Here is a 23,125-nt window from a genome sequence, read left to right as displayed (position 1 = left end):
AAAACATATATTTCTTGTCAAGGCTCATAAACCAAGTATTATTTTAGAGTTGACTGGCTGTTACAACTCCATGCCCAAGAAGAAACCTCTAAACAAGGAGCATGGGGACTTGTTAATGAGATGTTGTTTTAGACCCCTAAATTACTACAGGCCTGGAGAAGGCCCAGTGAAAGCCCAAAGAAGATCCAAAGAAGGAGAAAGAGACCAAAGCATTAGACATATAAAACTGGCCCAATAGAACTAAAAAGAGCAGTTCCGAGCACTATATATGTCCACTCAATAGTCTGGTTTAACTATCAACAAAGAGGCTGAGTGCTATAAACGACCACTTAAACCTTGTTGTCAATCTTTTGTAGTCTTTATCTCGAGCTCATCAAGTGCCAATGGTATTAATTTTTGTTGACCTTCCAATTTCAATTTTTAACAATCTTTCTTTATTTATTATATATTGTCTCAAATTGCAATTGAAAAGCTATAACTACCCAAATAATATTCTTTTGAATGAGGGATCAACAAGAGAGAAATTACTTATAACTAGACCGCCACCTTGATGATATTTTTCACCAATCAAGTGAACTCATAAACATAAAACTAAAGTACATTCTCATTTTAACTTTCTACACTCATTTCAATTTCTGTTACTCGGATATAAGGAATTAGAGAAGATCAAAAGGAAAAAAAAAAATAAGGGTAATGCAAGGAAGACCAAAATTTTAAACTAAATTTTGTAAACCAAATGATGTGGTTGTTGACACTTGGATTATTATCACGCGTTAATTAACATTAGTTACGCATTATTTAGTTTGCAAATTCAATTTAAAATTTAATCTTTCTAACATTACGCAAAAAATAAACAAAAATTGTATGAAAAGTACAAATGGATGTGCGAACAACACCACCCAAACTAATACACATGAAAATATTAATTGGATTAGTTTGAAATAGGTTGCAATGAGGCTAGAGTTGTTGGTAAGTTGTTTCTACTTCAAGTACAATATGCATCATGATAGTGGTAAAACCTAATAAATGGAGAGAGATTGAGTTTGAGTTTTAAGATGTTGATAATTAAGTGGGGCATTAACACGTGGAGCTTAGTTACTCATAAACATATAATATGAGATTATGAAGAGATTTTTTAGTGTTCTAGGATAGTGAAATTGCTCAGTATATTCAGCGGGAAAGTAACTCGGCAGCACATCACCTTGCTCGAGTGGGAATTGGTAGTAATCAAGAGTTTGTGTGGTTTGAAAAACCTCTTGATTTGCTTAGGGATATTTTGTTCAAAGATGTGTCGTAATTTGCCTATGTTTTGTTATTTGAGAATATGTTATCTTGTTGTGCGAGATACTATTTTCCTTTCAATTGGGTTGGAATTTCTAGCGACATTTTATCGTATCATAAAATAATTAGTTATAAACTTGAAAAAAGAATTTTAACTAATTGTATTAGACACTTGATGTATCTTAAAAAGTTCTGACATGCTGAAAAATTTCTCGAGATGATGAGAGAGAAGAAAAAACAAATAAAACTTGGGAACGACACACAGTTTGCCTTCGATGGCGTCAAAACTTCATTTCGTCCTTTTGCTTCCTATTATTTGGTATTATTCGGAGAGACAGACTTATCTGCCGACGCACAACAACATATTAACACAAAAGGCAAATCCACTGAAAATACACACACGCTCTCTCTATCTCTGTCATCCCAAACAAACGCTAGCAGTTTTTCGCTTGAGATTTCTCTCCATTAATTTCCCGTCGCCATTACCCACCTTTAAGCTATCCTCTCTTGGAAACCCAATTAAAGTACCGTTCTTTTGCTCTGCACCACCAGTCAGAGATTCAGAGACTCAGAGACTCAGAGAGCAACTACCTCCTCTGCTTCCATGGCCGGTTCAAACTTGCAGAACAAGTACCTCCTCATCCAACTCCCTTCAATTATTTGCATCCGTAAGTGATAACCCAAAAAAAAATCTATTTCTTGATTTATTCAAAATTATGAATTTCTGATTGGGTTTTTTTTTTCTTTTCAATTAGGCCTCAAATGAGTGGATTTCGGAACAAAAGATGAATCGGCGCGTCCCCGATTTCGAAATGGACTACGAGTACTTACTTCCCACCACCTCTGCTCTGAACCGACCCAGAAAATCAACCATGTAAGTCTTTCCCCACTTGATTAATCCGATTTGGTTCGGTTCGGTTCGTTTAGCTCAAATTCGACTGCAGGCCGGAAGACGATATCATGGAGCTGCTATGGCAGGACGGCCAAGTCGTGATGCAGAGCCAGAACCAGAGGTCTTCAGTCAATAGTAAAAGATCGCACCAGTCCAAATACGACGTCGTATTGCCCGACGACGGGGGTGGCATCACCAGACCGGCCCCCCAACCCCAACCCCAACTGCCGGCTCAGAACCCGCACCTGTTTATTCAAGAAGATGAAATGGCCTCGTGGCTTCAGTACCCGCTCGTCGACGAGCCCTTCTCCGCCGGCCTCCTCTATCCCGATTCGACCACCTCCGAGCACCGGACGCCCCAGGTTTCGGGGCCGGCGCCAGCTTCGAGGCCGCCGATCCACCGGCCGAGGAGGACCGAGCTCCAGAACTTCCTGCAGTCCGACACGACCAACAACAACGACGCCAGCAGCAACAGGCCTATGATTTCGGAAACGGCGCCGTCGAGCTCGAAGAAGAGCGTGGTAAGGGAGACGACGACGGTGGTGGGTTCCAGCGACACTCCGCTGGTGGGCTCATGCTCTAGGGCTTTGGATTCTAGGCCCGACGGCGCTGGTGGCGGCTTGGCTAATGGAGCGACGTCGTTAACCGCTGCAACCGCTGCGACCGCTGCGACGTCGTTTCCTGGAAATGAATTGACCACGTGTGAGATGTCGCTGACGTCGTCTCCAGGAGGCTCCAGTGCGAGCGCCGAGCCGGATTCGGCTCCCAAGCCGCCGCTGACTGCCGATAACCGGAAGAGGAAAGGGAGAGAAGCCGCCGCCGCCGACGACGACGCTGAGTTTCAAAGCAGGGTGAGTCAGCACAATTTTGTTTTTACTAATCTAAACTTCTAATATACCTACTAACAACACCTATTTTCTCAACCTAAAAAAATACAAAACCAAATTACTTCTGTCACCAACACAAAATAATGTGATGAGAAATATCATCAATTAAACACAAAATAATTTTACTAATCTTTTTGTTATTTTTTCATATGAAATCAACTTTAATAACGAAATAGTTTTCAGAAATGGCGGCTAAGGGCCTAGTTTTCAGAAATAATCGTTAAAGATATAAAAAATATCCTCAATAACGAAAAATCGTTTGATAATCATTAAAAAAAAAAAATTCAGTGACTATTTTATTTCACTCGTTATAAGTTTTATTTTTAAAATTTTAGTAAATACATGCGTTCAATTGCTGGTTACTTGGTAACGGCAACATTTTCGTAAAAATGTGAAATTTAATTAAATTTAATTTTAGTTTTCAGAAAATACAAACTGAATAGTAAATCCATTGTTCTCTTTCCCAGTGTGTTTTGTTGCCTGGGTATCTCGGCTAACTTGCGCAGGGAGGGGTGGTGACGTAGGTAGGCTTTCGCACTACGCACCCTCCCTGCTGCCTCTCTCCTCCCTAGGTTATAACCCTATGAAAAGGCTAGAGTGTGCAGTTGTACGCCCTACACGTGGCATTCAGTAGGAGGGATCTAACTTTTCTGACAATAAATTGAATGAGAGAATGAGGGAATGAGAGATGTTCGCTAGATGATGTGCACGTGTCAGTGAAATCCTACTTGCGGTGTATAAATAGGTTCCACTACACGAGAAATTTTTAATTATGATTGGAACACAAGTAGTACACTATGTGTTTTAATATGAAATATGAGAAATTGTATTTTTTAAGTTATTAACTTTTTAGCACACATATCCCACCGTTTGTTTAGTGACACGTGGTGTACCATCTTGTATACCGGTTACACTGAAAAATCTCTCCTACTGTACGTGGTGCAACGAGCATGGATGATTAGATTTACGGAATCGCGATAAAAGTAATAATAATCAATTCAAATCATCCAAGATTTGTAGGATTTAATGTTACGTAGTATGAAAAAATGTTCTGCATAAATTACCAACTAAACTGATTTATTTGAAGAAAATAATGGTGTGTAATACATGGAAAGTGATTGATTTATTTGTTTTGGACTAATGATTTATTATTCATCCTAGGCTTGCTCGACACTTTTCACGAGACTTGTATTAACATTCATTTTTCCCTAATGCACACCTTTATTTGGTGCACATAGTGAAAAATAGTGTGCGCAAATCACTTTTGTTACTTCCTGAATTAATAGTGAAAAATAATGTGCGCAAATCACTTTAGTAGATGTAAAATTTGAGTTACTTCCTGAATTAATATAGAAAATATTTTTGGTACGTGAAACCAACGGGTTATTGATATTTCTGCAACAAGTATTTTATTGAGTAGCCACCAAATTAGTGATTGAGGAAAGTTGCTGGTAAAAGGGCATAACTTGGGAGTATAGGCATTGACAGATATTAGAGTCAGATGATAATTGGTTGTTTAGGTTTGTTGATCTCTTGTTAATTGTTAGCCAATACCGATATGGAAATTTAGCGATGGTTTGATGGAAAGTTTGAATTTTTAGTTTTGGATTATCTTTGTTGATTTGGTCTAGACTCTAGAGTTGATGTTCTTGCGCTACAATGCCATGCATAATTCAGCTGGTGGGATTGGCGGGGGCGTTCATGTTTGTAGCTTTGAGCGTTAGAGTCCATCAAGACGATGATAGTTCCTATACTTGCAATTTATACCTGTGTTTTTAATATCCTTTATGTTATTTAATATTGGATTCTAGAAAATAATTGCTCTTTTTCTTTCCTTTGTTTAAAAAGGATGTTGAGTTTGAATCTGCCAATGGAAAGAAACAACTCCGAGGATTGACATCATCTACAAAGAGATCGCGAGCTGCAGAGGTCCACAATCTCTCCGAGAGGGTCTGTACTTCTACTTAACTATAAATCTGTTGACGATCAAAACTGGTTTTTCATTTCCTTCTTCATGTGCGGTTATTTTTCTTCGAAATGGGGCTAAATGTAGAACTCTGTGCAGAGACGTCGAGATAGAATAAATGAAAAGATGAAGGCTTTACAAGAACTAATACCTCGGTGCAACAAAGTTTGTCACTAATACAATCTGTCACTGGAATTTTGAAAGAATTTTTAATAAGTATGTTTTATTTAATCATTTTTATTCTGTATGACCAGTCGGACAAAGCATCAATGCTGGATGAAGCAATTGAGTACTTGAAATCTCTCCAGTTACAAGTACAGGTATGCTCGTTTCCAAATGCTATATATGTCTTATCATACTTTTACGGTGGAAGAAATCTCAAGCAAAATTCAGGGAAATTGGATATATACGTCCTTGGAAAATGATTTCTTTTTTTAGTCAAGTTATTATACCAGTCGAATCTTTAACGAAAAGAGAAGAAGATTAAAACAGTGACAAATTAACAGAACATCAATCTTTTGTCAACAAAACGGTGAACTTTCTTAGAAAATAAGAATTAGGGAAGGCCAGAGAACAACATTATTTGTAAATGTTTGTGCATTGTTTATGTCAAAATTAGATTGTAACCGATCTCTGCAGATGATGTCCATGGGATACGGCATGATCCCTATGATGTTTCCTGGAGTTCAGCAGATGATGTCCGTGCCCATGGGGATGGGAATTGGAATGGGCATGGGCATGGGAATGGAAATGGCCGGCATCAGTCACCCTATGATGCCATTTCCAAATGTAATGGCCGGTTCACCCATGCCAACAGCAGCTGCACTTATGGGACCTAGGTTCCCTATACCACCATTTCACATGCAGCCTATTCCTGCAAGTGATCCTACCGGAGTTCCAGCAGTCAACAAGACAGATCAAATGATAAACTCGCTCAGGGCACAAAATCCAAACCAATCACACATGCCAAATTTTGCAGATCCTTACCAGCAGTTTTTCAGTCCCCAACAGATGCAGTTGCCACTGCAGCACGTATGGTTGCTTCGAATACGAAATCTCAATCACAAACTTGTCTTCACATAAAAATACCTGTAATGTTTATTCGTTCGTCTCCTTTTACAGAACCAAGCAATGCCCCAGCCAACTACTGGCAAGCCGAGTTCCAGTAGGGGACCTGAAACTCATGAAAACCATCAACCAGGTGAATGTCTGTTAACCTTTTATTCTATTTGGTCCAAATCAGGATTTTAGGTGACATTCCACTAGATTGTTGTATAGCTTAAGTTGTCCCAATATAGGTCTATAGGTTTACTAATTGTTGCACTATAAGGACAATAGCTTATTTGGGTCAAATTCTTCGACAAAATTTGCACATTAGTGACATATTTAGGGTAAACCAGTCTTCTTGGAAGCGTTAAAAGTGCCACACACATGCTTCCCCATTGACGATTCTGTAAAATTGGATTTGACGGATTGAAGTCATTGTCCTTAAATAGTAACAATTTTGATCGTGACGATTGGAACTATAAAGACTAGGGCAGAACTTTGTCGTATATCTCGTATAATAAACAAATTCGTTTGGAAGTTGGTAATAACCGGCGCTGTAACTTTTTGTGCATTGCAGGTTAAGGTTATAGGTTGAAGTTGAGAGTAGATGGATAACGGAAGGTTCAATGCCTGCTAAGTTTTGTAGTCTAAAGCTCTGAGAGTAGCTTTTATTTTCTCTTCTCTTTTCTTTTTCTGCCTAAACTGCCATTTAACCAAAAGCTAACCTGTAACTATTACAACCCCAATTGTAATATATTTTACAAGTTTCCGATTTTGTCGCCGTCGGAACTGTAAAACTGTAAAGAGTGTCATCAAGTTTATTAATTAGTGAGGTCACAGAGTTGATGGGTTCTGACGGAAAATCCTAGAATGAACCGGCTCGTGTCATGATCCAAAACTCTTAGTTGTTGGATTCTTAGACAATTTCTCTTTGGCCAAACATTCTTGGAACATGACACGAGGCAGTCCATTCTGAAAGATATGGAAGAAGATGGTGATAGATCCTTCGGTATCGTTTTCTGCATTCATGTAATTTGATCAAATGGTTAAAGTTATTATAACTTTTAAAGGAGCCTCTTGTTTTTAGCCATGGGATCAAATTTCAAGGGTCCAAATTTGTTGGTCAGGAGGCTCAGGTGGAAGGGAACTTTAGCAGTTATCAAATTTAAGGGTCCGGATTTGTTGGTCAGGAGGCTCAGGTGGAAGGGATCCGGAGAGGATCCCTTTCCCTATCTTGGTGGTTGTATGCGGGATTCCCCCGACAAAGTCATCAGACATTGACATATGCTTGATCAGCAAAAGATGAGGGCAGATAAAATCACATATACAAAACAAGCATCTCGGGACTGTATTCGTTGTAGTTTTCTACAAACAGGAGGATTGATCGCCAAACATATAAACTCGGAGAGAGATTTATACTCTGACTAAAACTTGTTTATATGTAGAAGTGTTTTTCTTCAACTTACATTGGCGATTGCACGTTAATCTTTCCATGGTTTCAACTTTGAACCCGATTACAAAATTCTTCGGCCAACGAAGGGCATGAAACTAGAGGAAGAAGATCAAGATGGCAGCATAATATTTTCATGAGTTTGCATTTGCTGAAGACGAAGACGTCTCGATGGTAGATAGGATCTGGCGACAGAAATCCAAACAAAAGGTTATTCATGTGAAATGTTGATGGTCGTATAGCCACCCAATACAATTCACAAAAGTACAACAAGAGAAGAATATTATTTTGTAGCAGTAATAGAGGGAATCACCTTGTCGGTAAATACGCGAAACACGTCCACGCCCATAGCTTTCTCAAGTTCCTGATTGCACAATTAGCAAACAGTGTTCTCCATTTTAGTCAGGGACGGTTTGATTTCAGAACGAGTATCACGTCTACATAAAAAATATTTGATAACGAAAAGACTTTGGTCTCGATTGAAGTAAATGTCACTACTCACCTTCTCTGCATCTGGTGAACAATCTATACTCAAGATAAGTTTCTGAAGGTTCTCATCTTTCAAAGCACTGCAAATTTCACCGGAAGAAGCTGCGATAAAAAACAAAGTGAGGGCCTGATAAAAGGGTGAGCATTCTCATCAGCCGAGGATTTAACAATAAAATTTTCATACTAGTTGCCAAACTCAACAATTTCTTCATACATATATAATCAATCCTTCAACCAGAGTTCTTAAGCGGAAAAACAAGCAGATGCACGACGGGTTTCTGGAGCCAAATCATGTAGGACAACTCTGATGCAGAGTTAACTGCAGAACATTAAAATGGTGCCCTGGCCACTTATAACCGATTAGTCTACACTAAATTAAACAAAACTACCAAGCTGATGGATTCACTAAAGAGAACCATCACAAGTCAACACATAGACAAATTCCTCAAATGCCTGTAAAACGAGCCTTCTAGAGATTGCGAGAGAAAGGCAATTGCAGAATGATGGAAAGAAACAGAAAAGTGTTTACCAGATACAGTAACACCATGAACTCATTCAGCATAAAGACCATAAACCTTGTCTTCTCTTATGCCCAACCTAGTTGTAGAAACCCTCTTGCAGGTTGTTTATCCTCTTATTGGTCTATACCGATAAAACAACCTTCTATTCTGGATTTGGCTTCAAACCAACGTCGTTCATTCTCCTAATTCACCTTTAGAAAAAAGTAGTTTGAATTAAATTTTGCAAGTCGGAACCTGGGTCCTAGTATGCACCACAAGCAAATCAACTTCTCCAAAAAGGTGAAGGGTTAATCCTCCTATTTCAATGTTCATCGTTCTCACCGCCATCCCACTTTCTAGTCATCACTCCCCTCCCTAATTACATACCCATAGATTGCAATTTCCAGCAATCCCAATAGCACATCTTATGTAAATGAGTAAAGAAACTCTAATGCATTTCCAAGCTAGTTATATAAATCCTTACCTATCGCCTCAAGTTGCGGCCTTTGCAGCACTTGGCTCGGTTCCTCCACAAGTAATGGCCTCTCTACCAGTAGCTCTGGACCTGCAGCTGAAGAGTAAGAAATAAACAAGAACGAAAATAATCAGAATCCTCAAAGCACACAAGTCTCTTGAAAATCAGTGCACCAAGAATCAAAATACCAATCTTTCACAAACAAAAAATAAACTACAAATTAGCATATGAAAGCAGTTTAATTAAGCTCAAAGTAGAGTGGAAAAAATCTTACTTGGTGGTTTTTCCTCGGAAGAAACTGGAAGAGAACATGGGTTTTCTGCAATTTTCATAAATAAGCTCAAAATTAAGCCCCAGATAATCATCAAATTAAGAAATTAAATAGATTTTGAAATTTAGGATCATCATACCCTTGTGCTTCTTGAAGCAGGGCACAGAACAACTGCAAGAAAAAAGATATGAATTTTTTTTATAAATTATTTTATGCGAAAATAACGAGATAGCAGTAAGAAAGAATCGAAAGGAAAGATTAGGTAGCTTACTAAGGTGCGCGGCAGGAGGGGCACTTGTATTTGGATTGTGCTTCGTTGCAGACTTGGCACACTACTCGAGGACCCATTTCAAAGAAAGTTTCTGAGAAAATTACTTTCTGAGGAGCCAAACAGAAGCTAACGTGACAAAAACCCTAAACCCTTTTGTAACCTTAAAGTTATGTTTTTTTTTTTTTTTTTTTTTTTTTTGGGTAGGAAATTTTCATCTTCTTTGATAGCAAAGAGGAGGTCGAGTTGAACAAAGTTCCACTGTTTTTTATTTATTTATTTTTTTGGGTAAACTCGATATTCATAGCCTTGGTTTGTCATTGAGGTGTTTAAAAAAAAAGCGGGATGAAAAAAAACTGGAGTAAAATTTGTGTTTGATAACTCTGCTTATTTTCAAAGTCATTGTCATTTTAAGCTGAAAAGTAGCAAAATGATACTTTTCAAAACCAACTTTTTTTTTTTCAAGAGGCGGGTGAACAGTAAAATTTAATGAAATTTTCACAATCTAAAAAGTACCCTCCTATGTTACTCTTTCTTGCTAGGTTGAAGATCGAATCTTCATAGTTGATATTCTTATTTCGCCAGATATGTAGATAAGGGAGGGACGATGAGATCCAAGAGGTGGGTGGAGGAACCGAGGAAGGTAATGGGGGCGGCGCACGCCTTGGGACATGGGACAGTGAAGGAAGCCATTGGAGTGTGCGGTGAAGCAAACCAAAAGCAGAGTGAGCTCCTCATTTTGATTCCCGCAGAGAGATGGGAATTAGGAATGGGGAAATAGGGAGGTGGGATCTGAAGGGGGAATGTGAATAGTGGGGGAGGGATACGTAGAGGGGGGATGGGTGATGAAATCCAAGAGGTGGGTTTGTTTTGGTGTTTGGGGACTGAGAAATCTGAGAGATGGGGGAAATAGGCAGAAGAGAAATGACTAATTTTGTCCTGATTCTTGTCGGAGAGCTCAGGGATTTGAGTTCTCAAATTTTCTTATCCCCAGCACCCAAAACACCATTCCCGTAACCAAAACTTGGGGTTAAATTCATAGGGGTGTACATGATGATAATCTGGTGGTGGGATGGTCTGAGATCGAAGGTTTGTGCGTGGGGTTGTCTCGATGGAGGAGAGAGTGCAGAGAGAGAAAGAAAGTTGAGAGTTTTTAAGGGAGTTCGAGGGTGTAGAGGGAAAGGAAGACACATGGATAAGGGAAATAGGGTGTGGGCCCCACTGCCACACAAAATCCTCACATAAAAATAGTAATATTAAATAAAATATCATAATAATAATATAGTATTATATCATTTTTTATCATTTCACACAATCACAGCTGTTTTACATAAAAGTTTACCAAACACTATCATATTGCTTTTTTTTTCTTTCCAAAAGCACTTTTACAAAAAAGTTTACCAAACTCGCTGCTGTTTTATAACGCTACTTATTCTCACAGTACAACAGAAGCTTCTTTTTCTTCAAAGCACAACAATACCAAACCAGCTCATAATCAGGGCAAAGATGCCAAGATTACATAGAGAGCCACCAATAAAGCAAGCAGCAAGCAAAACACAAATAATTGAGCACTGTAGGGGGCTATAAGAGAGACAGATGCCACACCATGTGCAAAGACGTCGCCTCCTACATTGCCAAACACAACTTAAGGACGACATGGTAAACCATCATTGTTAAGTACATAAACCAAAGAAGAAGAAGGTCGATCGACCCATGAAACATCATTCATCTCCTGAGATCTCGTTGACGCCAACAAATCTGTCGCCTGATTGGCTGATCTTGGAGTCCAAGACCAGTGACAGTCCTGAAAGGAAGCCCCAAGGTTTTCAACTTTCGCCAGAATGGGATAAGCTCTCCAGCTTCCATTTTCTAACGAGTCATTCAAGCATGAAATAGACTTGAGAGAATTAGATTCCAAAATAACCTTTCTATAGCCCAGCGAGATGTCCAGATTGCAGCCATGGCCTTAGCCTGAATCGCGCACCGAGCCACAATTTCTTGCTTTTAAGCCACTAAAAACTTGCCCTCCTCGTCTTGAACAACAATCCCCACAAACCCCGAACCGCATGAAGATACCCAACTTGCATCCACATTGATTTTAATGAAAGGGAAGATCAGCGAGGTCCAACTAATTACCTCATCAACGCCAACAAAGCTTGTGGTAGGTTGATTCCCATTGACACAGTTCGCCTCAAGAAAAGCACCCACATCATTAAAGATGGCAATAAGGACCTAAGAACGGTTAATATCACGGTAGTTGAAGATGAGGTTGCATTTTGCCTTCTAAATATGCCAACACATGAAGGCAACCTAAGTGAGCATCCAATCCTTATCCTAGTGTGCCCATTGACCCGAGTTGATGGGCAACTCTAACCATTGCGGCCATGAAACGATGTCGTCCTTATTAACCTTATAGTTTAGCAGTCATTCAAACCAAATTGCTTTCACCTAAGGACATTGAAGGAAAATATGTTCGACAGATTCATCATTGTTTTGGCTGATAGGACATGTCGGGGAATAGGAAGATTTTATCTTGAAGAGATTAACCATCGTGGCAAAGGCCCTATGTATTGATTTCCACATGAAATTCCGGAGTTTTGGAGGAGAGTTCAGCCTCCTAATAACCTTCCAAACCTGCTCTATGGAGTGCCTGATGTAGGGTGGACTTTGACCCTCACAATCATGAGCCCTCAAGTGTGCCCAATGGTACCCAGACTTCATCGAATATCTTCCCCATTTGTCAAAGGGCCAGAACAGTCTATCTTTTTTGGAAATGTCCTATATCACCGTATCACAAATTGCGTTCAGCTCCTCCATAGATAAAAATAGCATTAGAAAGTCGATATCCCAAGATCTTGAGTTTGCACATATTAGCGACTCGACTTTAATGTTTCTTGACACCGCCACATCACCTTTCGGCATAGGATGTCGCACAGGAATTGAGGGGATCCATCTATCAATCCATAAACGCACATCCATTCCTTCTATTATCTGCCAATGCGCTCCCTTCATCAGGAGATCTCATCCTGCCAATAGGCTTGACCAAACCCACGATGCACAGCTACTAGCCTTACTGGAATAAGGATCGTGGATGAGGTGCTAACACTGTTTAGCTAGGAGAGCATCGTTAAAATCCTGAATGTTCCTAAATCCCATGCCTCTCTTACTCTTCGGTAGGCCAAGATTTTCCTTTGCGACCCAATGTATTTTCCTTTCCTCACATTTTTGCCCCCACCAAAACCCCGAAATAAGAGTATCTAACTCGTTACACACCATTGCAAGAAATTTGAATAAATTCATTTGATAGGCCAGGATAGCTTGTATCATTGCCTTAATCATAACCTCATTTCCCGCCTGTGATAACGTGTAATGCTTCGACCCTTGAATTTTCCCCATGATTTTACCCTTCACATAGGCCAACCTCTGTCTTTTTTATCACCCTCAAATGGCGGGGACCCCGAGATAGATACTAGGATCATTGGCAGTCGACATCCCAAAGATATCCCTCAATTCCACCAAAGTATCCGTAGGGATGTTGGCAAAAAAAAAATACACTAGATTTCTGAAGATTAATTGCCTGTCCAAATGCCGAGCAGTACTCACCCAATAATTGAACAAGATTAGTAAAGTTCTTCTTATCAACCTTCAGAAAGATCAAAGTGTCGTCGACAAAGAATAGATACAAGATTACCCAGCCATTAGGGTTAATCCTCACACCATCCAAGTACCTCATATCCATCATCGACTGAATCATACGGGATAGAACCTCACTCACCAGTAGGAACAAGTATGGGGATAAAATGGTTCCCCTATTGAAGACCATGAGATGGAACAAACTTTTCCCCTGGTTGACCATTAAGAATGATTGTGAAGCAAATTGTGCTAACACAGCCTATAATAATCCTCCGCCACGTAGTACAAAACCCCATTTTTTCCATAACTGCATCCAGGAAATCCCACTCCACCCGATCAAGGGCTTTGTGCATGTCAAGCTTGAAGCCAAGTTTGAACTTGCCTTTTGCTCTCCTGAGCTTGAGGAAATGAAAAAACTCATGTGTAATCCCAATACTATCATGTATTAGTCTGTCTGCCACAAAAGCGTTTTGCATAGGGGAAATGAGGTTCGGCAAAATAGGCTTCAACCTGTTCGAAAACACCTTTGATAGGACTTTGTAGGAATAATTGCATAGACTGATCGGATGGAATTGCGAAATTGTCTCCAAGTTGTGTACTTTTGGAATCAACACAAGGTGGGTGGAATTGATCAGGCTAGGGAATCTGTTCCCGGACACCAAAGCTCTGACCAAGTTGTTAACTTCGGCCATGATATTCTCCCAAAAAGTATGATAAAATACACCTTGAAAACCGTCCAATCCTGGAGCCTTAAGACCACCCATTTGGTATGCCGCTACTTTGATCTCCTCCACCGTGACCCTAGAAGTAAGAGATTCATTCATATCCATTATGACAGTCGGGAAAATACAGTACAAAATTGATCCCCACTCCTTATGCCTAAAGGTTTTGAAGAGGTTCATAAAGTGGTTTTCAAATAAGCTCTGGACCTTCCCTGAGTTCTCCTCTCAAGTACCATTCTCCTACTTGATTTTCAACATTTTGTTTCTCATTCACCATTGAAGAGTAGATTGGTGGAAAAGAAATTGGTGTTGGTGTCACCCTCCCGGAGCCAATTAACCCGGGATCTCTGTTGCCAAAAACTCTCATCCTGCTCCTATAACTTATCAACCCTTTTTTACAAGTCCTTTATTTGATTAACATTCCCCCCTCCCCACATTTGTTGCAAATAATCCAGTAAGGCTAGGAGCTCACCAATTTGCTTGTCCCTATCAATGCGTTCCTCAATAAGATCACCATTACGGATACCTCTCCAAGTGAAAGCCGGCCCATTAAATTCAAGATCCATCAACTCCATGCAGTTCATGAAGTTCGCCAAGTATCTAGGCTGATTATAGATCTGTGTCCCTCCCCCCCTCCGACTTCTCAAAATCCCAAATAAATTCATTAAAGTCCCCACCACGCAACCAGGGGATAGAAGAAGAGGTAAAGTGGGAATTCATCCATCCCCAAAACTCTTCTTTCTCAGCCCGATACGAAGTCCTGTAGACCCCAGTAAACCTCACCCAATTTTGCTCCCCTACTTCTCTAGCCTATGCATCAATAATGTTTTTTGAGAAGTAAATGATTTGAACTTCCAGAAAGCCATCCCACCATAAGCTTAACCTACCGGCTTTTCCAATCGGAGCAACATTAAAGCCATCCAAAAAAGCCATACGACATCTTACCCCAATGAATTATATGATATTTCATTTTAGTTTTAGAGAGAGACCATAGAGGGCCTATACTTTCTTATCAGCTCATGCAGGGCTCGAACTACCGTGTCCGACCCAAGACCACGACAGTTCCAAAAGAGGTAAGTCATGGTGAACTTGCGGCTGTTGAAGGCCAGCCGCCACCTCATCGGGAAGACTTTCCCGCTCTTATCGCCAATAGTGCACTCATTTCCTTCTCTGAGACCTCATCCATGTAGCTCCACATATCCTAGCATTCAATTAGGACTTCTTAGAGTTCCTCTTCTGCATATATAGATCTTTTCATCATCAGGCATCTTTCCTTAATACTCATTTTTTGAAGCTTCTCAGCAGCTTTCCCTTTTCTAACCACACTGCTTTCACCACTTTTAACCTTCTTTTGTGGGGATTAGAAGTCCTCATGGCCTTGTAGTTCAAGACTCATTTTCAAATGGCAATCAGTGGCCTCAAGGCCGCTGCCTTCCTATCATATGTCTCAGCCTGAGCCACCTAGAGGACACCCAAGGTTGTAAGCTGTTCTCTATCTGCGCTCATCCCCATGCTTAACTGTGGAAACAGTTGACCGATTGTCAAGCCAGGATCTTCCCCTTGTGTTTGAATATCACTCTCAGCTGGCAGTTTTTGAATCGTGACTAAAAGGCTTTGTCTTTTGCCTTGACTGTACTCCTAGGATATGTGGATGAGAAGAGCTCGATGACCCATATCCCATAAGCAAGTGGTGGGTAAAACTTGGAGAAACTCTAGCCATAAGCCATTGTGCATGATTGTTCCCTATCCTCATCCCTCTACTTTCCAGCCTATCTCTTTTCTTTCTTCTACTTCTTGCCTCCTGAATCTCTTCTGTTTGCATTGGGTCCAAAGGGTTGGTGTCATGTTCCCCCTCACATCCTGTTCTGATATTTTTACATAAGCACGTGTTGGGTATAACAGAAGTCTTGCAGCCTCTCGTACGTGAACTCTATCTAAGTATCCTTATTACTCTCCCTTGGTAGCCAACAACCTGTGATTAAAGGTTCAGACGTATTTACCATGACTCCTACACGAAGGAAACCTCTGGCCTTGGAAGGATCTTTGAACTCCATAAACTCCTAAATTTCTGTAGCGAGGCGCCTAACGTTGGCTTCTAAGATCAGAAATAACGGCACTCCCCTAATCTGGACCCAGAATAGGATCGTTTCCACTTTTACTTCCATTAAGGCAAGCTCTTGGGACCACCTTTTGACCGAAAATTTTTGTTTCATCACTACCCAAGGAACCTGGTTTAGAATTTTTGTAGCCGTACTCTCATCTTGGACGGTTATGATGAAGGTGTTGTCCCGAACCCATTTGACTTCAATCTCCCCCATCTCTTTACAAGTAGATCGAAGAATATTCTTAGACCCCCCATTTGTTTAAAGTTCGGTTAACCAGAGCTGCTCCCACCAACTTAATCCCATGTTCCATTGTCAACAAATCCAGACCTTTCCAAATGGACCACCAACTCCTCTACCTCTGGTTGCGCCATTTGTCTCCTGGATTGACTTAGAGCACTATGTTTTGCTTGAATTGAAACCCTCCAACTGTTAATTTCCGACTTGCTGGTGGCTATCCTCCACTGTGTTTTGTGAGCGCTTGTGACAAGTTTGATAGGATGGGGTCAAATTTATTGTATCTTCCCACATTTTGTAGACTTTCCCTAGTAAACGAAAGAGTATTCACTTTCATATTCGAAGTCTTAGATTCAGGTTCCTCCTCTTGTATGCAATGTCCTAAACATGATTCTTGATTCCTCAATCTAAACACCCAAAAATTTAGTGTTCAAGTTGAGCATTAATAAGCTGTATTGATAATGTCTTGGACCAATTAATTAACGGGTCATGTTCATGCCAATCCGTTGCCAAGAAAACAATATACATTTATGGTGACATTGAAGAACATGAAGTAGAAGAAAGGATCTTCTGGAACAAGATAATGTTGCTTCCTGGCATTGGTGGCAGCAGTACACACATCCGACGTTTTTCTTTCAGTTAAAGAAACCCGAGTTTAAGTGCATTTTTTACAGGCGTCAAGAGATATGGCAAGCTTCGAAATATGGCGTAAACAGAAGTATGACAATCTCCATCTTCCAATTAAGGACGCGAGTCATCATATAGTAACGAATCCAAAACACAAATCAACTTGAAACAGAATTTAAGTTGTAATACAGCACACAAGCAGAAAATTGTATCCTCAAAAGTACACGCGGGCTGATTTTCCTCACATATAAAGCCCTTCTGGAACCCCTTCTTTCTTCTTGAACATCACCTTTTCCTTCGCCTTCTTGAAGTCCGCATGCATCACCTGATAACGCCCACAATTTAAACATATATGATATGGTACCCCAATTAATTTCAATGATTAATCAAACGGCTGGATATAATGTGTTAACGACACCAAGTAAGAACAAGGTTTTGGAAATAAAAGATGGGGAGGGGAGGTTTGAAGATCTCCCCTGCCATCGCCTTCAGTTTGAGAAAGGAATTCCACTTAAGGATCAAATTAGCTATATCTCACCTTCATGCGGCGCTCTCTTAAAGCAAGCAAACCAGCTTCAGTACATATAGCCTTGATATCAGCCCCGGAAAACTCATCCTTGGTCATAACAAACTCTTCCAAGTTGACATCATCAGCCAACGTCATCCTTGATGTGTGAATCTGCAATCAATAGATCCAAACATTGTTAGTCACAAGGAAAAGAACTTATAGCACATTTGAAATTTAGTATGTTTTTCTTATACACTGTCATGTCAATTTACCTGGAAAATGCGCCTCCTTGTTTTGATATCAGGAAGAGGGAATTCAATCTTCCTATCTATTCGGCCAGGACGAAGCAAGGCTGGGTCAAGGCTTTCAATTCTGTTTGTTGCCAAAATCACCTTGACATCTCCTCTTGAATCAAAACCATCCAACTGGTTCAATAACTCCAACATGGTCCTCTGAATTTCACGTTCACCACCCGAATGGGCATCATACCTACAGACAAATAATCATCAGGAACATTGAATTAACAGTAAAAGGCATTCGTGAATGTTTTCATCAATGATCAGGGGCTCGCCACTCACCTCTTTGTACCAATTGCATCAATTTCGTCAATGAAGACAATGGCAGGTGAGAGGTCATCGGCAACCCTAAAGAGTTCCCTAACTAATTTTGGACCATCTCCCAAGTACTTCTGAATCAGCTCACTACCAACAACACGCAAGAAAGTTGCTGATGTTGAGTTTGCCACTGCCTGAAAAATGTGAGAATATGGTTACAAGCTAGGAGATAGACAATAAACATGCAGGTAAAATATATATAGAGTACGCAAACATCACAGAAAGAAACTATGTCGAGCATGCATATTCTCATAATTGTTAAGGTTAAAGAGAACTCTTTAACTACACACATCTTTGCAACAAATTTTACGTGTGCATGCTCTCAAAGCAAGGTGTACTGTGTATATGCTATCAGTTGGGGTGCACCCAAGAGACATAGGAAAACTAGCGAAAGCAATTGTTACACCCTTTAATATGCAAAATAATGACAGATATAAATAAAAACTATAATGTATCAGGTGCAGTGAGCTTTTAGGAAGGAAAAGAATAGTTAGATGATATCCGACACCCAACAAACAACATCAAAATCTCTATGGCATGTTGTATATAGAATACGATACAGATTGAAAACTAATGACATCGAAAACATAAAAAATATTGTGACTCGCAACATGAAGCAAGTTCCTGCAACCATATTTCTTTTATATAACATATGTCCAGTGCGGAGTATATTACTAATATATACAGAAAAAGGAAAAAGTTACAAATATATACCAACAAAACGTAAACCAACAGGCTGTCGCTCAGTGGGAAGAAAAATACGCATTCATACCTTCGCAAGCAAGGTCTTGCCGGTTCCTGGCTCACCATACAATATGACTCCCTTAGGTGGCTTGATACCAATGTCTTCATATAGCTCGGGATGAGTCAGTGGGAGCTCAACTGCTTCTTTAATTTCCTGTATCTGGGCATCCAATCCACCAATGTCAGCATAAGACTCCAACGGAGCTTTCTCGACCTTCATCACTGACACCATAGGATCAACTTCATCTTGAAGAAGCCCAACAACAGAAAGCACCTGGCAACAAACATCATTTGACACATTACCAATCAACAAACACACAAATGGATAAATCAAACAACGATAAGCGAAGTACATCGCCCACAAACATATAGAGTTTTGTTCATAAGCATCGGTAGAACCATAATTGTATCAATTTCATATATACCCGATGACATTTTGATAGCATAACTAATGCCTGAGTCACCTTCTATGGCTTTAGCTAGCACTCTAAAAATCAATCAAGATCTCAACTTTAGCACCCAAATACAAACCGTCAATGCAACTAATCATCATCAGCTTGATGAGGTTACAAACATGAAAAACTCATCCGCAATCTCAATTTCACATTCGGTTTCATAAAATCAGATTCCACTCATATAAAAACTATACCTTCTATTCCTTTTATCCAATCCCTAACAATTTCTCATCAAAATTTCTCAATGTTTGAATTTTTTGAACCAACAAAAGCTAAACAAGCACCAACAACCAATTAATTTAAACCCAATAAAAAACCCTAAGAACCCAGAACCCCAGGTACCTTATTATGCATCAAAATGGCACACCCAGGCTCCAATTGGTCCTTATCGACAAAGGACAATATCCCAACGTAGTACTCAGGACCGACGGAGGACGAAACAATAGCGTGATTCTCATCAATCAGTTCTTCCAAATTCCCCACGCTCATTGGTGAGCCTCGGAGGTCGTCGACTTTAGATCTGTCCTCCTCAGCTTTCTCCTCCTGCGGCTTGAGCCGCTCCTGATTCGTCACGAACTCCTCCTCCATGAGGAGATAGTCCTTGATTCTCTCAAGCTTCAACAGCCGAAGCTTACACTTGGTCAGCGGCGTCACGGTAGGGAGCCGAGCCGCAGCTTCGGGACCCTTCTGCTTGCGCTGTTTCCGGCCGACTCGGGCAGGCGGAGCCGCCGGCTCGAACTTTTTCTCCTTCTTGTCGTTGCCATCGGGCTTCCGGTCGCCCGGTAGGCCTTGTCGGTTCAACCCGCCCGGAGTTCCCTGACCCATTTTCTTGTCGCCGTCTGAGAGGAGAGAGTGTGTGAAAGCTTTGAAGAGAGATGTTGTCTTTGGAAACAAGTCACTGAAATTTGTGAGGGCGAGCGATGCAATGCGGTCAACATATATAGACAATGGGCCGAGTTTTATTGGGCTTTGACACTTTCCCTTAACCTCTCCCACCAACTGTCCAGTTCTTCACGTCCTGCAGAAAAATAGTTAATTCCCCTTTTTGTAAGAAGAAATATATATATATATATATATATATATATATATATATGTTGTGGTCTATTTTATCTGACAGAGAGACTAGGACCGGCGGCAGAGAAAGATAGAAGAGAGATGTGTGTTTGTAGAATTGTAGGGGAATGTGTGTGTTGTTATTCCTCCTACATTGTGCCTTTATTTATAGTAGTAAAGGTAGAGAAGATATTTCTTCTCCTCCAAGTAATACAAATTGTAATAGGAAAGGATAACTAGAAGCAAATCTTATCTAGGATTTACACAATCATACTTAAACTAGGAATGTTTACAACACTCCCCCTTGAGTGGGTAAATACTCAAGGTAGATTCAGCATCATGCAGAAGTTGAGGAAGTCGACTCGTCAGCATTGATTCCAAGGAATAACGCTTATTCTCAATAAGGTAGGAACTTGCATAAGTAGTAAGTCTCACTAAAAAAAACCCTAAGGCTATGGCAAAAACCCGAGTAGGGACAAAATCCATAGTCTAAGGAAAAATGCGTGAGAAATGCAAAGTCAAAAGAAACGTCTACAGGACGTCATCAGGGATATGACCAGCCCAAGGTGGGTGCCTCGTTAAAACCTAGTTAGGTAGCAAAAACCCAGTGGGAAAAATGCTCCTAATCGTAGGGAAAAAGAGTACATTAAGATCAAGCAAGTATCCAGAAGATACTCCCCCTAAGTTTGACATAATTCCAAAGAGAAATAGCAAAGTTACAACTCAGAAAGTTTACGCATACCAATTCCATGAACAAGCTTCTGAAACGTCGCCTTCGGTAGTGATTTGGTGAAGAGGTCGGCCAGATTGTCTTGTGATCGGATTTGCGTGACTTCAATCTTCTGATGCTCTTGTTGTTGATGTGTAAAGAAGAACTTCGGCGCAATATGCTTGGTGTTGTCTCCTTTGATGTAACCCTTCTTGAGCTGTTCGATGCAAGCTGCGTTGTCTTAAAAAATCGTCGTCGGGGCATTAACGGCGGGATGAAGATCACAGGAGCTTCGAATATGGCCCACTACTGCTCTCAACCAAAAGCATTCCCGAGTTGCTTCATGTAAGGCGAGAATTTCAGCATGGTTAGACGAAGTGGCAACTAAGGTCTGTTTAGTTGACCTCCAAGATATTGCGGTGCCTCCAACGGTAAAGATATAACCCGTTTGAGAACGCGCCTTGTGCGGATCAGATAAGTATCTAGTGTCGGCATAACCAACAAGGCGAGAATCAACCTGATGAGCATAGGGTGCGGCATCACTCGAGGATTCGTAGGGATAGAATAAGCCCAAATCCGTAGTACCCTTAAGGTAACGGAAGATGTCTTTCACGCCAGTCCAATGTCTGCGTGTTGGTGCATTGCTGTATCTTGCCAAAAGATTAACAGCGAAGGAGATGTCGGGTCTAGTGCATTGAGCTAAGTACAATAAAGCGCCTATCGCACTTAGATAAGGAACTTCAGGCTCCAAAATCTCTTCATCATCCTCCTTCGGACGGAAGGGATCTCGTTTTGCATCTAGCGTACGAACGACCATAGGAGTACTCGAAGACTTCGCTTTATCCTCATTAAAACGGCGCAACACCTTCTGGGTGTAGTTTGATTGATGTACTAAGATTCCATCCGAACAATGCTCTATCTCGAGACCGAGACAGTATCGAGTCTTACCTAGATCTTTCATCTCAAATTCTGACTTCAGGTGCGAAGCAGTTCTCGCGAGCTCTTCAAGAGTTCCGATGAGATTCATGTCATCGACATAAACTGCAACAATCGCAAATCCGGAATGTGACTTCTTAATAAACACACAAGGGCATAGTTCGTTATTCACATATCCCTGACTAGTCAAATACTCACTCAAACGGTTATACCACATTCTTCCGGATTGTTTCAAACCGTATAGTGAACGCCTCAGCCGAATTGAGAGCGTGTTCTGGGGTTTGGAAATATTTGAACCAGTCAATGTAAGTCCTTCGGGAACTTTCATATAAATTTCCGTATCAAGATCCCCATAGAGATACGCGGTTACTACGTCCATCAGCTGCATATCCAGTTTTTCGGAAACTACCAAACTGATAAGGTACCGAAAAATAATCACATCCATAACAGGTGAGTAAGTTTCGTCATAGTCAATCCCGGGGCGTTGTGAGAAACCTTGTGCTACAAGACGAGCTTTGTAACGCACAATTTTGTTCTTCTCATTACGCTTCCGAACGAAAACCCACTTGTAGCCAACGGGCTTTACATGTGGAGGGGTAGGGACTACAGGTCCAAACACCTTACGTTTTGCAAGTGAATCAAGTTCGACTTGGATTGCTTGTTTCCAGTTTGACCAATCAGCTTTACGTCGACATTCATCAACGGAACGCGGTTCAATGTCATCGCTCAACATGATCTCAGTAGCTACTGCAAATGTTAATGCATCGTCGACAATCATCTCATTTCTACGCCACACATCATCTAAGCTAGCATAATAGACCGAAATCTCACGATTCTCGGGAGGAGGATTCGTCTCTTCAAGGATGCTTCCATAATCTAGAATTTCCTCATGAGTTGGGTAAAATGAGTAAGCGATAGTCGGATTCACGGTAGGCTCTTCAGGACCTTGTGCCGTGGTTTTCCTCTTCCGGGGGTGTGAATCCTTTAAACCAAGGGGTCTGCCACGCTTTTGTGTAGGGGCAGATGATTGGCTAGCCGCTTATGTACGTTGATCACCAGAATTGGCGTCCCGGGCTTCCAGGAGGGTAGTTCGTCGTACATTTGGTACATCCATCTTTGCAGGCGTATTCGCAGCTGGAATATGTGATCTTGTCACGTGCGCTAGATCGGTGAAAGCATCTGGCATGCTCTTAGCTATGCTCTGGAGATCTAATATGCGCTGCACTTCAGCTTCAGATTGAGCGGTGCGGGGATCTAAA

At 40.8% G+C, this 23,125-nt stretch overlaps 3 protein-coding genes across 5 annotated transcripts; 1 reads left to right on the top strand and 2 right to left on the bottom strand.

Moving 5' to 3' along the window:
* Nucleotides 1-1,531: 1,531 nt before the first annotated feature.
* On the top strand, nt 1,532-7,145 carry LOC103435793 (transcription factor PIF1-like). 2 transcript variants are annotated; one of them, XM_008374207.4, is made up of 9 exons: nt 1,532-1,949; nt 2,037-2,155; nt 2,226-3,024; nt 4,909-5,010; nt 5,126-5,191; nt 5,281-5,346; nt 5,666-6,058; nt 6,149-6,227; nt 6,651-7,145. In XM_008374207.4, the coding sequence occupies exons 1-9, from the start codon at nt 1,557-1,559 to the stop codon at nt 6,653-6,655; spliced, it is 2,022 nt and encodes a 673-aa protein (XP_008372429.2). In that variant the 5' UTR covers nt 1,532-1,556; the 3' UTR covers nt 6,656-7,145. The 2 variants fall into 2 exon arrangements, with proteins under 2 accessions (XP_008372429.2, XP_017188043.2); XM_017332554.3 differs by having other exon boundaries at nt 1,654-1,911.
* Nucleotides 7,146-7,398: 253 nt separating this feature from the next.
* Nucleotides 7,399-9,831, bottom strand: LOC103435794 (uncharacterized). 2 transcript variants are annotated; one of them, XM_008374208.4, is made up of 7 exons: nt 9,530-9,831; nt 9,398-9,429; nt 9,262-9,306; nt 8,997-9,083; nt 8,026-8,114; nt 7,837-7,887; nt 7,399-7,708 (listed from the first exon to the last, which is right to left on the bottom strand). In XM_008374208.4, exons 1-7 carry the CDS (start codon nt 9,604-9,606, stop codon nt 7,658-7,660), a joined length of 432 nt encoding a protein of 143 aa, XP_008372430.1. In that variant the 5' UTR covers nt 9,607-9,831; the 3' UTR covers nt 7,399-7,657. The 2 variants fall into 2 exon arrangements, with proteins under 2 accessions (XP_008372430.1, XP_017188045.1); XM_017332556.3 differs by having other exon boundaries at nt 8,997-9,077; nt 9,530-9,791.
* A 7,108-nt stretch (nt 9,832-16,939) lies between these two features.
* Nucleotides 16,940-20,199, bottom strand: LOC103435795 (26S proteasome regulatory subunit 4 homolog A-like). Its single transcript, XM_008374209.4, has 6 exons — nt 19,511-20,199; nt 18,742-18,987; nt 17,934-18,103; nt 17,628-17,844; nt 17,386-17,526; nt 16,940-17,172 (listed from the first exon to the last, which is right to left on the bottom strand). Exons 1-6 carry the CDS (start codon nt 19,991-19,993, stop codon nt 17,089-17,091), a joined length of 1,341 nt encoding a protein of 446 aa, XP_008372431.1. The 5' UTR covers nt 19,994-20,199; the 3' UTR covers nt 16,940-17,088.
* Nucleotides 20,200-23,125: the final 2,926 nt, after the last annotated feature.

Source organism: Malus domestica, chromosome 05 (assembly GCF_042453785.1).
Source record: "Malus domestica chromosome 05, GDT2T_hap1".
NCBI lineage: Eukaryota > Viridiplantae > Streptophyta > Magnoliopsida > Rosales > Rosaceae > Malus > Malus domestica.
Note: the sequence above shows the minus strand (reverse complement) of the source record. Positions and strands in the feature narration are given on the sequence as shown.

Excerpts from the sequence above, each read along its gene's own strand:
- LOC103435793 (XM_008374207.4), top strand. The coding sequence starts at position 1,557 with ATGGCGTCAAAACTTCATTTCGTCCTTTTGCTTCCTATTATTTGGTAT. Across the intron at positions 5,192-5,280 it reads TAATACCTCGGTGCAACAAA|TCGGACAAAGCATCAATGCT; the intron begins GTTTGTCACTAA and ends CTGTATGACCAG. Across the intron at positions 5,347-5,665 it reads CTCTCCAGTTACAAGTACAG|ATGATGTCCATGGGATACGG; the intron begins GTATGCTCGTTT and ends CGATCTCTGCAG.
- LOC103435794 (XM_008374208.4), bottom strand. The coding sequence starts at position 9,606 with ATGGGTCCTCGAGTAGTGTGCCAAGTCTGCAACGAAGCACAATCCAAA. Across the intron at positions 9,307-9,397 it reads CTGCTTCAAGAAGCACAAGG|AAAACCCATGTTCTCTTCCA; the intron begins GTATGATGATCC and ends TGAAAATTGCAG. Across the intron at positions 9,084-9,261 it reads TTCCGAGGAAAAACCACCAA|CTGCAGGTCCAGAGCTACTG; the intron begins GTAAGATTTTTT and ends CTTACTCTTCAG.
- LOC103435795 (XM_008374209.4), bottom strand. The coding sequence starts at position 19,993 with ATGGGTCAGGGAACTCCGGGCGGGTTGAACCGACAAGGCCTACCGGGC. Across the intron at positions 18,104-18,741 it reads GCAAGACCTTGCTTGCGAAG|GCAGTGGCAAACTCAACATC; the intron begins GTATGAATGCGT and ends CACATTTTTCAG. Across the intron at positions 17,173-17,385 it reads TAAGAGAGCGCCGCATGAAG|GTGATGCATGCGGACTTCAA; the intron begins GTGAGATATAGC and ends GGGCGTTATCAG.